This window comes from Rana temporaria, chromosome 5 (genome assembly GCF_905171775.1).
Source record: "Rana temporaria chromosome 5, aRanTem1.1, whole genome shotgun sequence".
In the NCBI taxonomy this organism is placed as follows: Eukaryota; Metazoa; Chordata; class Amphibia; order Anura; family Ranidae; genus Rana; species Rana temporaria.
In genome coordinates, this window is record NC_053493.1 from 390,970,229 (window position 1) to 390,986,122 (window position 15,894).

Sequence of the window (15,894 nt, forward strand, 5' to 3'; positions counted from 1 at the left end):
CAGAGAACAATGTTTCATTAAGAAATATTTTGGTGAACTTGTTAATAGCATCAGGCTCTGGATATATACCAAGTAGGCATGGCTTAGGGTGTAGAGTAACAGGAGAGCCCATGGTATCATGAAGGACCTGTTCAACCTGTGTCCAGAAGCCCTGGATCTTGGGGCAATCCCAAATCAGGTGGTAAAATGTACCAGACGCCTGGCAGCACATGGCACAGTAGGCTTGTTGGTCATGCCTATACCTCGACACCCTAAGCGGAGTAAGATACGCTCGATGTGAAATGTATAGGTAAGGCGGTCCGAGAGCCTGGGGGATTACATGTTTGTTTTTAAAAAAAAAGAGGGTTTAGTAACCCTTTAAGTCAGCTGCAAGCCAATCTTTGTCATTTATTTGCAGACAAATAACCCATGAAGTAGAGGCAGAAGCAATAAAACGCAGAGCTGAAGATGAAGCCTGGTATCAACAGCAAGAACTCCTCCGAGGAGCAGAGCAACAGAGACGCCAACTACTAATGGATGAGGAGAAAAGGCTGCTGTACCAGAGACAGAGGTAATGACCTTTTGCTATTGCCATGCTAAATGGGAACTATAACAAATAATAATCTTATAGGACCTGTCCAGACAAATCTAAGATTTCAGTTATTGTTAGATGCAGGTAAGTTGACCCACCTGCAGTGTTCTATCTCAATCTTCTTGTGAAAGGGGAAGATCTACCTCAAGAATTGAGTGCAAGAAAATCTAGATACCCAGCCCTAATATAGTAGTGTCATTAAGCACAGGTTAAAGCCTGAACTTTCTATATTTCTTTCTATTTTTATTACTGTAATGCATTACCCACTTCAGCTCCAGGCCATTTCTGCCACTTTTTGTTTACATGTAACAATCAGTATTTTTTGCTCGAAAAATGTCTTGGAACCCCCAATTATATATATATTTTTTTTAAGCAGAGGCCCTAGAGCAGTGATGGCGAACCTTGGCACCCCAGATGTTTTGGAACTACATTTCCCATGATGCTCATGCACTCTTCAGTGTAGTAGAGCATCATGGGAAATGTAGTTCCAAAACATCTAGGGTGCCAAGGTTCGCCATCACTGCCCTAGAGAATAAATTGGTAGGTTTTGCATTCTTTTTTTTTACGTCACACTATATTTGTGCAGCGGTTTTTAAAACACAATTTTTGAGAAATACTTTTTTGAATTTTAATGCAAAAAAACCCCACAATACATACCGTATTTTCCGGCGTATAAGACGACTTTCTAACCCCTTAAAATCTTCTTAAAAGTCCGGGGTCGTCTTATACGCCGGTAACCTAACATCCTTACCTTATCCTAAGACATGCAGAATCGCGGCCGTATGTTTTTTCAAAAGCCGCGCCTCCTACGTATTCTGTTCCGTGATAGGTGGAACACTCAGCTTCCCAGGGGGCACTGTGTTCAGTGTCCGCCTATCACGGAGGCCCTCTCGTCCTGTGTTTAGTGTCCGCCTATCACGGAGGCCCTCTCGTCCTCGGTCGAGAGGGCCTCTGTGATAGGCGAACACTGAACAAAGTGCCTCCTGGGAAGCTGAGTGTTCCGCCTATCACGGAACAGAAGACGTAGGAGGCGCGGCTTTTGAAAAAACGTACGGCCGCGATTCTGCATGTCTTAGGATAAGGTAAGGGCACAGCGAGTCTGGCATGCAATGGGGCACAGTCTGGCATGCAATGGGGCACAGTCTGGCATGTAATGGGGCACAGTCTGGCATGTAATGGGGCACAGTCTGGCATGTAATGGGGCACAGTCTGGCATGTAGTGGCACAGTCTGGCATGTAATGGTGGCACCGTGAGGCGAGGCATGACTAGTAGGAAGGGGGTAGGCGAGTATATCCCAAAACCAACATTTTGGCTGGGAAATTAGGGGGTCGTCTTATACGCCCAGTCGTCTTATACGCCAGCAAATACGGTAACTAATTTTTTTTTTGTAAAATGTAAAAGATGATGTAACAGAGTAAATGGACACCATATATCTAATGCTTTAAAATTGCGCGCAACGGCGACAAACTACGCAAATTTTACTATCCATAGGCGACGCTTTAAAAGCCTTTACAGGTTACCACTTTAGATTTACAGAGAAGATCTTGTGCTAGAATTACTGCCCATGATCTGATGTTTGCAGTGATATATCACGTGTGGGATGGTTGCTGTTTGCGTTCTTTTGTGCAAGAGCACGGGGGCACTTTAACCGTTTGCCGACCGCTGCACACCCATGTACGTCGGCAAAATGGCACATTGGCGTTACAGGTACGTCTCCTTTAAAATGCGCAGCCGTGGGTCGCGCGGCGCGCTCGCAACCCCGGTCGGGTACTCCGTGACAGCGCCCACGGGACCCGATCGCCGCCGGTGTCCCACAATCGATTCACAGGGCTGAAAAACGGGGAGAGGCAAGTGTAAACAAACCTCTCCATGTGCTTCCTGGTCAGACTGTCACTGATCATCTGTTCCCTGTCATAGGGAATGACGATCAGTGACGTCACACGCCAAGCCACGCCCCCCACACCGTAAGAATCACTCCCTTAGGGCACACTTAACCCCTTCAGCGCCCCCTACAGGTTAACCCCTTCCCTGCCCGTGTCATTTTCACAGCAATCAGTGCATTTTTATAGCACTGATCGCTGTAAAAATTACAATGGTCCCAAAATGGTGTCTGATGTGTCCGCCATAATGTTGCAGTCACGATAAAAATCGCTGATCGCCGCCATTACTAAAAATTAAAAATGCCATAAAACTATCCCCTATTTTGTAGACGCTATAACTTTTGCGCAAACCAATCAATAAACGCTTATTGAGATTTTATTTACCAAAAATATGTAGAAGAATACGTATCGGCCTAAACTGAGGAAAAAAAAGTTATATATATTTTTGGGGGATATTTATTAAAGTAAAAAATATTGAATTTTTTTCAAAATTGTCGCTATATTTTTGTTTATAGTGCAAAAAATAAAAACCGCAGAGGTGATCAAATACCACCAAAAAAAAGCTCTATTTGTGGTAAAAAAAATATGTCAATTTTGTTTGGGTGCCACGCCGCACGACCGCGCAATTGTCAGTTAAAGCGACGCAGTGCCGAATCGCAAAAAGGGGCCTGGTCATTTAGCAACAAAATGGTCCGGGGCTTAAGTGATTAACTTTAACCACTTCCATACCAGGCACTTACGCACCTTCCTGCCCAGGCCAATTTTCAGCTTTTAGCGCTGTCGCACTTTAAATGACAATTGCGTGGTCATGCTACACTGTACCCAAACATTTTTTTTTTGTGCAACAACTAAAAAAAGACCGAAAATATTGAAAAAAATAAAGTTTTTATTTTTTTCTGTTCATTTTTTTTGTAAATAAGTAAGTTTTCTTCTTCTATTACGGGCACCGATGAGGCGGCACTGATGGGCACCTATGAGGCGGCGCTGGTATGCGGCACTGATGGGCACTCATGGGCGGCACTCATGGGTGGCACTGATGGACACTGAGGGGTGGCACTGATGGACACTGAGGGGTGACACTGATGGACACTGAGGGGTGGCACTGATGGCATTGCTGGGCATCACTTTTTTAATCCCATATTATGGCCGGTCAGTGCCCATGTTGCCAGTCAGTGCCCATTTGTGGGCACTGATTGGCATCTATTCTCATTTTTTTTATTGCCCCCTTCCCTGGTGGTCCAGTGTGGGCTTCCCTGGTGGTCCAGTGTGGGCATCCGAGGGGGGGGGTTGCACTGATAAACAATCAGCGCGAACCCCCCCGTCAGGAGAGCCGCCGATTGGCTCTCCTCTACTCGCGTCTGTCAGACGCGAGTGAGGAAGAGCCGATCAATGGCTCTTCCTGTTTACATCGTGATCAGCCGTGATTGGACAAGGCTGATCACGTGGTAAAGAGCCTCCGCCGGAGGCTCTTTACCGAGATCGGAGATGCAGGGTGTCAGACTGACACCCTGCATCACCGATTGCTGCGCTCCGGCATGTAATCCTGCAGGACGTCAATAGACGTCCAGTCAGGATTACAGAACCACTTCCCGTCAATTGACTATTGACCGGGCGGGAAGTGGTTAAATTTGTTATTTTTAATTATTTTATATATATATTTTTTAATTTGTTTCTTTAAAAAAAAAAAAATATGTAATCACTTTTATTGCTTTTATAAAGGAATGTTGAACATCCCTTATGGCGGCAATAATAAAGATATTTGCCAGCACACCATGGAACGGAGTGAATAGCTTCCAAACAGATGATTTTACAGGGTATGACAAATTCCGGGCGCCAGGTCGCCGTTGTGCCTAGAATTATCTACCTGGCGCCCGGGGCAGCAGAGCTGGGGTATCCAGTAAGCGTCGGCCGTGCATGCCCCCCCCCCACGATCGCGGAATCTCGTCGTGCTGCGATGGCCGCTAATTGAGGCCGCAGCTTGTGACTTGAACCAGTATCTAGCTGGTTGTTGCTGCAGCACCCTATTTTAAGAGCGTATCCAGGAATGTGTGCGATGAGAATATGAAGTATGACTTATGGCAGCAATAGGTGCATGACAGGTACTCTTTATGGAGGGATATGGGGTCAAAGAGACCCCAAATCTCCTTTGCACTTTAAAGCATTTAAAACACCAAGATTGGCGTTTTTTTTTATGTTTTTTTTTTTAAATGGCGCCAATGACATGCGGGTAAACGGAAGTGATGACAGTTCATCGTTTCAAGGTTACTTGCTATCGAGACACGATCAAAGCCGATCCCTGGTTTTGTTTGGGTGTCTGGCCAGCTGGCAGAAGTATCGGCTGGTCGCTCGGGTCTCCCGGTGGGACAGGAGAGCTTGAGCAAGCTGGGGTGGGGGGGTAACATCCCCTCCCACTGCTTGTAACAACATTTGAGCGGCTTGTTAGCTGCTCCGATCGCTCCTACAAGTGAGCCGACGGGCAGCTGTAAAAAATGGTCCTGGGATGATACAATCACTTTAAGTCAAGCAACGTACTGTATCTGGCAGGACATTAGGGAATCGGACCGCTGCTCCCATACAAACTAACCAGCCTGGGTCAGCAGTCTTTGATTGATCAGTTCTCAGATCGATGCTGCATCCACCTAGTTGAGTATTGTTTTTTTTTTTTTTTTTTTTTTTAAACTGCACTTCTCTTTGAACTCCTTCCTGCGGCCACAAGCATATATGCGGCCTCACGGAAGTGGGCTTTTTTCGTTGGGGTTGTATATACGCGTATCTTCCTTTGTGCTAGAAGCACAGTGCACTGCGTGCTTCAAGCACAGAGACTGGGCTCTCTTACCAACGATCGGGACACGGGACGTTCGGTTCTGGGTCACCTGATCACTGTGATATCCTCTGATTGGCTATCACAGTAATCAGTCACTGTGAGTCTCCCTGTGTTTACTTCCTCTTCTGAATGAAAATAAATATACATTGTATCTTCCACTTCTTGCAGGAGAGGAAAATGTTAACAAACCAAAGTGTGTAAAAGAAAAAAAAAAAAATTGAATAAAAAACAAAGAAATAAAATGGGAAGATCAAGGTTTGCTAAAGTTAATGTTGGGGTCAAGGTCGGCATCAAAGGTCACGGTCATCATTATTTGGGAAGAATTAAACGTTTTTTTTATTTTTTTTTATTAGTTGTATTGTCTGGTAGTGTCAGTGTGTTTTTAGACAGGATAAAAAAAACTCAAAATGCGCACCATTTTTTTTGGGCTACGGATACAAATAACAACTAGCATATACATATGTGGCATCGCTGCAGTCGCCAGGAGCAAAAGTATTTATTTTGGGTGGTTGGTTGGTGGTAAATTATGATAACGGTAAGAAAAATACAGCTGAATTTAACATAAACATTTTTTTTTTTTACTATTTTGGGCCAGTTTTCCCTTGATAAAAAAATAAATAAAAAATCAGCAGATATTCGTTACCATTTACTACCAAAAGAAAGCTCAATTTGTAAAAAAAAAAAAAGGTATACCGTATTTATCTGGGTATAGCGCGCACCGGCGTATAGCGCGCACCCCAAGTCTAGAAGGGGAATTTCAGGAAAAAAATGAATTACCGTACTTACAGTTTGAATGCCCCTCGTCGGTGTCTTGCCCGGTGTTATTGACTGCGGGCAGATGGAGGTGTCAGGAGGTGAACTGGGATGACTGCTGCCACATCGCTTACCAGAGGCCCGCGTGTTCTGGCTGATTGATCCGTGTTGGAGATGAAGACAAGTTCTCTATAGACCAATGACGGAGTTGTAGCGCTCAGCCACGGCCATTACCGGCTCCTAAATTTGCCTTTTCTCGTGGCCTATCAACATTTTATAAAAGTACTGCACAGGACTTCCTCCCCTCGACTGAGCCGAATCCTCCTTCATTTGAATCTTGTGCGCTGTCTCTGAGCGCCGCCGCCGCCATATACCGAGCGCAGTACACTCGGGTACACTCAGCTAGGCTCGGCTCCTCTCGCATAAAGGCTAGGAGGCGGCACAGGGCGTGACCCCGAGCGTGGCCGAGTGTACCTGAGTGTACTGCGCACAGGATATGTCGGCGGCGGCGCTCAGACAGCGCGGATCGGCGTATAACGCGCACCCACGATTTTCCCCTGATTTTAAGGGGAAAAAAGTGCGCGTTTTATACGCCGATAAATACGGTAATTCACCTGGGTACATAAAGTAGTTGTCGCACTGTGCAGTTTTACGAACGCATGTCAAAGTTGCAAAATTGTGCTTGGGTATATACATTTGTTTTACCCTTAGATGTGAAAGAGTTAAGAACAGTTTATAGATTAGTCATTCATGAAAATGTATCTTTTAAATTTATTTAGAGTCATTAATTTTGTATACTGTATTTATTGGCGTATAACACTCACTTTTTTACCCTGAAAATAGAGGGTAAACTGTGCCTGCGTGTTATACGCAGGGGGCTGTGGAAATTTTTTTCCTGAAACTTCCCTCTCAAAGTTAGGGTGCGTGTTATACGCCGATAAATACGGTATATGGTTGCATTAATTTTCTGAATGTAACCCCGTCACATTATTAAATTACTACCATTTTCCTAGGTTGGCAACTGTCAAACGAGATCTCAAATTAAAGGAGCTCCAGGTTCTGGATGGTGCACGAAGGCGATTTTCAAGACACCAGCAGGATCAGCGCAAGATGGAGCTCAAACGCCTGGATGATGAGATTGAACGCAAAATGTGCATACGAGAAAGAGAAACTGCGACGGTCATGCAAGATGTGGAGCTCAAACAGATGGAACTGGAGGCCCAGAGACGCTTCTATGACCAAGTAGGTTCTAATCCTAGGTGTCTCTGGATGTTCTGTTATTGTGTATAAAGAGAACTACACAGGTACTCTGATGGAAATATGAACTTTGGGGTAATAAAAATGCTAACCATAAAAGTAATATGGATTGCTGCCACCCCTCTGTTTACCTGCTTCATTTTACTGAGCCTGTTTAACCACTTCAGCCCCGGAAGGATTTGCCCCCTTCCTGACCAAGCCATATTTTGCGATACGGCGCTGCGTCACTTTAACTGACAATTGCGCAGTCGTGCGAAGTTGTACCCAAATAAATTGATGTCCTTCTTTTCCCACAATTAGAGCTTTCTTTTGGTGGTATTTGATCACCTCTGCGGTTTAAATTTTTCGTGCTATTAACAAAAAAAGAGCGACAATTTTGAAAAAAACACAGTAATGACCCAATTAAAAAGAAAAAAAACGAATTTCTTCCTCAGTTTAGGCCGATATATATTCTACAGATTTTTGTTTAAAAAAATCGCAATAATCATATATTGATTGGTTTGCACAAAAGTTATAGCGTCTACAAAATAGGGGATAGATTTATGGCATTTTAATTTTTTTTACTAGTAAAGGCGGTGATCTGTGATTTTTATCAGGACTACGACATTGCGGCAGACAAATTGGACACTTTTGACACTATTTTGGGACCATTGACATTTATACAGCGACTAGTGGTTTAAATGGCTACTGATTACTGTATAAATGTCATTGGCAGGGAAGGGGTTAACACTAGGGGGTGATCAACTGGTTAAATATATTCCTTGTGTGTGTTCTAACTGTAGGGGGATGGGACTGACTAGGGAAGGAGACTGATCAGTGTTCCTATACAGTATACTCGAAACACACAATCTGTCTTCTCTCCCCTGACAGGACATGGATGTGTGTGTTTTTCACACACATCCCCGTTCCTGCTCTGTTGCTTATTGCGATTTACCAATAATATGTAGAAGAATACTAATCGGCCTAAACGGAGGAAGAAATGTGTTTTTTCAAAAAAAAATGGGGGGATATTCATTATAGCAAAAAGTGAAAACTATTATTTTTTTCAAAGTTTTGAAAATTGTAATATAAAAACCGCAGAGGTGATCAAATACCACCAAAAGAAAGCTCCGTTTGTGGGGGAAAAAGGGACGCAAATTTAATTTGGTACAGCGTCGCACGACCATGCAATTGTCAGTTAAAGCAACGCAGTGCCCAATTGTAAAAAGTGTTCTGGTCAGGAAGGGGGTAAAATCTTCCAGGCCTGAAGTGGTTAATAAGCATGTAGACCTGCCAATTTAATTATTATGAGCATTAATGCAGAGGCTCAAGGAAGGTTGCAGGACCCCTGGGTATAACCCCCACACAAACATCAATAGATGTAATACATTTTTATTAGTGCTGGAAAGCCCCTTTTTGTGTTCAAATAACCCCAGTGACTTTTCCAACTCTATTAAACGGAGTGTAGTCAAAAGCTTAAAGGGTCACTAAAGGATTTTTTTTTTTTTAGCTAAATAGCTTCCTTTACCTTACTGCAGTCCTGGTTTCATGTCCTCATTGTTCGTTTTTGCTTTGATGTTGCTGTAATTCCTCTCTGTTCTGGACACTTCCTGGTTGTCTGTTTCCTGATCACCACAGTACTGGGAGATTTCTCACTGTGGTGACTAATCAAGGAGGTGTGATTACTGTTTGTAAAATGAAACTGGATTGGTGCTGAGGAGTTTTAGACAAAGTATCACTGCCCTCTATTGGCTCTCTGCCCTCTATTGGCTCTCTGTACATCAGAGAACCAGGAAACAACAGCAAAAACGAAACTAAACTGCAGGCACATTATATGATTGATTTTTATCTATTTTTAATCGTTTTTAAAGGAATCGGTTAACTATTATGTCTCTATACCCTGTAAACAGTCATTTCAGCTAAAACAATTTTTTCCTTTAGTGACCCTTTAAGAGGGGATGGGTCAGTTTGGTAGGCTTGGAAAAGCCGCATGTATATTTTCCTTTGTAATTTTCTTTACGTGAATAGACAGTGACCATACACTCGTCAAACGAGATCTCAAATTAAAGGAGCTCCAGGTTCTGGATGGTGCACGAAGGCGATTTTCAAGACACCAGCAGGATCAGCGCAAGATTTGGTCCTCGGATTGGGGCAGGAGAGCACCGGGACATCAGCTGACTGATAGCGGCGCCGCAAAATAAGATAATGAGCCATATTTAAAAAAAGACAAAGGCACTGAACGAGTAACAACGAGGGAACAAGGAAGCGGGACTTTAAAGTGGAGTTCTACCCAAAATTGGAACTTGCGCTTAAACCACTCCTCACCCCGTTACCTGCCACATTTGGCATGTAATTTTTTGGGGGGGGGGGAGTGGGACTTCCTGTCCCACTTCCTTCTTCTACCCAGATACTGCTTAGGCGACTCGTCATATCGCCTAATGCGTCCCCTCCCTGTAGGCGTGTCACTGGACAGTGGAACAGGTAAGTGTCTGTCTATTAAAAGCCGGCAGCTACACTTTTTGCAGCTGCTGACTTTTAATAAACATAAAGGCTGGAACTCCCCTTTAAATAAAGTACGCCGAGGGTCAAGTGTTCCTTCACGCTTGTGATTATATTAGACCAACTAGAAATGCATAATATATAATTACAGAGATATCTTGCACGTGTACACGCTTGCTCCTGATGAGTGACATCAAGTCATGAAACGCGTTGAGCTTACAGCTGTTGTGTTTAAATCGTATACTACATCCTACCACGTCATCGTTGGCTTCTGTTCATGTATTATGTACTTGACTATATTCCAGTCATGTACTATTACATTTTGGGCTTTTCTATATGTATCATGTGCTATCCATTTTTTGGACTATTTATGAACTATGTACCGCTGTATGAAATAAAGTTTTTTATTTAATATCTTATTCTATGCAGGTATTTAATTACGTGTAGTATATTAATTTTCTATCAAATATGAATTATTATGAGACAACTTTCCTACTCTTTTACATATATTATAGATATGTTAATTATTAGGGTTGTCCTGATACCACTTTTTTAGGACCGAGTACAAGTACCGATACTTTTTTTCATGTACTCGCCAATACCGAATACCGATACTTTTTTTTAAATGTGTCCCCAAATGCAGCCATGTCCCCCCACATATTTCCAGCCATGTCCCCCCACATATATGCAGCCATGTCCCCCCACATATATGCAGCCATGTCCCCCCACATATATGCAGCCATGTCCCCCCACATATATGCAGCCATGTCCCCCCACATATATGCAGCCATGTCCCCCATACCTAGTAGATGATGATGCCGCCGCTGCCGCATTAATCAGCGTGCGGGGAACATTACAGGCAACTTTCGTTTGAATAGCTGTCCATTCCTTGCCGCGCCGTGTATAGATCTGTCCAATCCCGAGCAAGGGGGAGTGTCTATACACGGTGCGGCGGGGAATACAGCTATTCAAACGAAAGCTGCCTGTAATGTTCCCCGCACGCTGATTAACGCGGCAGCGGCGGCTTTGCGGTATGCGGCGGGGGGGGCAAGTATTCTATTCAGGCATCGGGGGCATTTGCGGGAGTACAAGTACTCCCGCAAATACTCGGTATCGGTCCCGATACCGATGCTGGTATCGGGACAACCCTATTAATTATAATGCCACACACAACACTTGTCCCTTTGCGTACTTCATTTAAAGTCCTGCTTCCTTGTTCTCTTTTGTATATTTTAATAGGGGTGGAGGCTGATGAAGACGTCACCTCCTCATATAAAGTCCCATAGACCCCCATTTTTTAGAAACTGTTATAACAGAGGTGATTCTAGTTCGTAGTGAAAGTGACTTTACAACCACATTTATTCTGTTACTTACGCTTATTTTTCTCCCACTTCTTGGTAATTGGAGCACTGTCAATGTAACCGGTGTATTTCACAGCTGCCCCGGTGGGAAGGCCAAGTCACAAGTGCCTTCCAGGGAGATCATGTCTATACAGTGTGAGATCTCACCAGATTTTGGAGGAAAAGTTTTTTTTTTCTCACATGACTGTTTATGTGCTGCAATATCCCTTCAGTTGCTGGAAGAGAGTTTGGCAAAAGCCGATCATCTGTGCTCGGGGACCGAGTGGAAAATGAAAGCTCTTCACAAACAACAGCAGGACGACCTAAAGCGCAGCAAACATTATGAAGAAATGTTGAAACTGACCGAAGGTATTAAAGAGCAGGAGAAGCAGCTGCATCAGGGCCGGATTACAATGGGGCTGATGGAGCTGCAGCTCCAGGCCCCTTTCTCAAGATAGGCCCATTTGCCCAAAAATTTTTTTAAGATTTTTTTTTTTCTAAGATCGAATTTGGGGGGTTGTAGCTCGATGACCAGAGGTCACAGAAACCCCACATTTGGGGGTAGGCATGGGAAGAGCTACCCCACAACTGGTTAAAATATGGGACGGCTATCATTTATGGTTCTGGAGATACGGGCCTGCTTGCACAGCCTGTCAGAAGCTACATTCAACGCGGCCAATATAAATACAAGCTGACACACTACAGCAGACTGATAGGATCACAGTGCTTATAATAATTATTTGTATATTACTCATGGTAATTAACCCCTTGCCACCCAGGCCAATTCTGACACTTCTCTACTACATGTAAAAATCATCATTTGTTTTTTGCTAGAAAATTACTCTATGGTGGTCTTTGCACTTTTTATGTTGCACGGTACAGAGCTGCACGATTCTGGCTAAAATGAGAATTGCAATTATTTTGCTTAGAAGATAGATCACGATTCTCTCACGATTGTTGCGGCGTAACATCATCTTTCACATTAAAACAAAAACAAAAAATGGGCTAACTTCACTGTTTTGTTTTTATGGTTTTTATTATTCATTGAAGTGGGCAAATGCAGTGTGACATAACATATTGCAGCAATAGCCTTTGTATTCCCTAGAGTCTCTGCTAAAATATATATAATGTTTGGCAGTTCCAAGTAATTTTCTAGCAAATAATATTGCTTTCTAACTTAAGAAACAAGTGTTGGACTTTAAGTGGTTAAATTTAGTTACAATGTTAGTTAGTTACAATGTCTCATTTTGTTTACAAACTTTGCAGACTGCCCAGATGTTTTCTTTACACACAGAAGTGTATCCCTTTGATCTAAGAAGGAAGTGTCAGTTACAATGTTTCCTGTTAAAAACTTGGCAGACTGCCCAGATATTTTCTTTTGACAGCTGAAAGTCTCTCCACTTGTTATATGAAAGAATCGTCAAACTCTGCATTGAAGATCGTCAGGGGGGTTGAATCGAGATCACGATTTTTTTAACGATTAATTGTGCAGCTCTAGCACGGTATTTGCGCAGCAATTTTTCAAACATGTTTTTTTGGAAAAAAATGTTTCATTCATTAAAAAAACAGTTAGTTAGTTAAGTTAGCACAATTTCTTTTGGTATCCTAAGCGATGCTTTACATTTTTTTAGGTTACATGTTTAGAGTTACAGAGGAGGTCTAGTACTAGAATTATTGTTCTCGCTCTAACGATTGTGGCGTATGTAACCTGTGTGTATCTGGCTCTGATACTACCAGTGCCTACCCAGCCACTGACTAGTATCTCTCCCCAGCCTGTCCCCACACACCCTCTCACCTGCTGACCTGTGGATGGGGGAATCACTCCTGCAGTGTTATTGTGTTCTGCCAGTGCGTACAATGATCAGTGTTGCTAACTTTAGCTGGCAGCACTGATTGTTTTAAGAAAAAAAAAACAGGCTGGTTGTACTCAAGTTGATTAATAGATTGACTTGTGTAAAACCAGCTAGCCCATACATAGATTGACTATGGCTAGTCTCTGCATAATTGGCGTAATTTCAATCCATGTATGACCCGCTTAACCACTACTCAGTCCCTAAATATCCTTCCACTCCTGTACATAGTGCTCACTGTCATACTCTCCACACTCCTCTCCTGTACATAGTGCCCACTGTCATACTCTCCACACTTCTCTCCTATACATAGTACCCACTGTCATACCCTACACACTCCTCTCCTGTACATAGTGCCCACTGTCATACCCTCCACACTCCTCTCCTATACATAGCACCCACTGTCATACCCTTCACACCCCTCTCCTGTACATAGTGCCTGCTGTCATACACTTCTCTCCTGTACTTAGTGCCCACTGTCGCACCCTCCACACTCCTCTCCTGTACATACTGCTCACTGTCATACCCTCCACACTCCTCTCCTATACATAGTGCCCACTGTCATACCCTCCACACTCCTCTCCTATACATAGTGTTCACTGTCATACCCTCCACACTCCTCTCCTATACATAGAGCCCACTATCATACCGTCTACATTCCTCTCCTGTACATACTGCCCACTGTCATACCCTCCACACTCCTCTCCTGTACATACTGCCCACTGTCATACCCTCCACACTTCTCTCTGGTACGTACTACCCTCTGTCATACCCCCTCACTCTTCCTGTACATACTGCCCATTGTCATACCCTTCACACTCTCCTGTACATAGTGCTTTTTTCCGTACCCTTTGTACTCCTCTCCTGTACATAGTGCACACTGTTAGACCCTCCACATTCCTCTCCCTCACCTGCACATACTTCCCACTTATATACCGTCCATACTCCTCCCCTATGTCGCTTACCCACAAAAACAGTTCTTTAAAATTATACTGAATATCCTCAATGTTACCAGCTCTAGAATGGACACACTTTTGTTAGTTCAACTAAAGGAAATATCAGTTCTCATATTTGTTTTGCCCCATTATGCCCCATTATTAGTACTCATTTAATTTTGTGATTACTACTATGATGTATAGAGGAACATCGGGGATCTCAGCTACTCTAAATATAGCACTTATATAAAAAAGTGGCCCTGAAAATATTTTTTAAATGTTGGCAACTGTGCACTTAGGCACTGCCCAAGGGCCACCGTCCACCGGGTCAGTAGGGGGCCCCATAAGAGGCTCCTGGGATCCTGTGATAATAAAGCGGTAGTAAACTTTCCTGACATTACTACTTTTTAGAGGCCCTGGGGTAGGTTATGCCACATTGTACAAGTATGCACAGCATATTAGCACATTAGTGTACACTTCAATTTTCAGACTGAGCCCTCCAGTGCTGCGATGAATCAGGCGGGGCCTGGACGCTTCCATCTTCACCCGGTCTTCCTTCTGTGTTCTGTGCCTTTGGTCCCTCGCCTTGGCTGGGCTGCGTTCATGTCATTCCCACGCATTTATTTATTATTTATTACACCCCATTCACACCTCCACGACAAAACGCCAGACGCCGGCCGCTCGTGCCGCTGGAGGGGAGAATTCCCATTGCTGTCTATGAGATGGTTCACATCTCATAGACGCCGTACACCTGCGGCATGAAAAAAAGTCCCGGACACTTTTTTTCAGGCGGCATTGGCGTTCGGCCATACAAAGCAATAGGAAGGATTTGTAAAAAAAAAGTTACACTATTCGCGGCAAAATACGCCGCGTACGCGGCGTTACTTGTCGCGGAGGTGTGAATGCAGCCTAAAAGGCCCCACCAAAATCCTCAGCACCAGGCCCATGATGTTCTTAATCTGGCCCTGAGCTGCATGATGTCGTCAAAGAGCTGGAAACCCAAAAGGCAAGTGGCCGCCATCTTATCTTTTCATAACTGATATAAAAGGAAAAAAATCTGTGCTGAAACCCTTATTAAATAAATAATAATGAAAAAAAATTACACCAACGTGCAAACAAGAAAAATTGCAAAAATAAATTAATAAATACAGTGGTGCTGCAATCAAAAAACCTTAAATCTTCAGTCTATATATAAATATATATATAAATATATATATATATATATATAGATAGATATATATATATATATATATATATATATATATATATATATATATATATATATATATATATATATATATATATATTTATTGCGCTCCCACCTAAAAAATGCAAAATTTATCATACGAACTCAAGTGACCTTCAACAATAGTGTTCATAGAAATAACAATAACGGGTAAGTTCATAAATACTAAAGGGTTAACACTGAAGATTCATTCCAATAGATAAATATGAACAGACTCATGAATGGCAAAGTCCATGTAAATTAAATGGGATAAGGAAAACTTGACAGCAGGTGAATCTACTCTGCTGTTCTGTTCATCTAGTAAGTCATTCACAGCCGCTTACCAGATAGAAGATCATATAGCGCTCATCAGAATATACTCCGGCCAGGCCAGGATAATCATCCGGGGATTCCTCCTCCAGGACACACCGTTCGCGTTGGCGTTCCGGCGAGTAGAGAAGAGTCGATCTGCGGCTCTCCTGACAGGGGGGGTTCGCGCTGATTGTTTATCAGCGCAGCCCCCCCTCGGATCGCCACATGGACCACCAGGGAAGCCCACCCTGGACCACCAGGGTAGGGGAAACCCAAAAAAAGGGGGCAAAAAAAAAGTAAAAAAAAAAAAAGTCTGGAAAAAAAAAAAAGATGCCAATCAGTGCCCACAAATGGGCACTGACTGGCAACATAAGTAAATCAGTGCCGCCCCACAGTGTCCATCGGTGCCACCCCAGTGTCCATCAGTGCCACCCCTCAGTGCCGCCCATGAGTGCCCATCAGTGCCGC

General features: G+C 43.4%; 1 protein-coding gene across 1 annotated transcript in view; it reads left to right on the forward strand.

Moving 5' to 3' along the window:
* The window catches only part of TBC1D31 (TBC1 domain family member 31), a 78,305-nt gene that overhangs the window by 55,317 nt on the left and 7,094 nt on the right, over nt 1–15,894 (forward strand). The window contains exons 15-19 of the mRNA XM_040354663.1: nt 398–550; nt 7,043–7,313; nt 10,194–10,210; nt 11,043–11,494; nt 14,858–14,895. Of these exons, the coding sequence (XP_040210597.1) occupies nt 398–550; nt 7,043–7,313; nt 10,194–10,210; nt 11,043–11,494; nt 14,858–14,895 (931 nt within the window). The remainder of the gene's footprint in view (nt 1–397; nt 551–7,042; nt 7,314–10,193; nt 10,211–11,042; nt 11,495–14,857; nt 14,896–15,894) is intronic.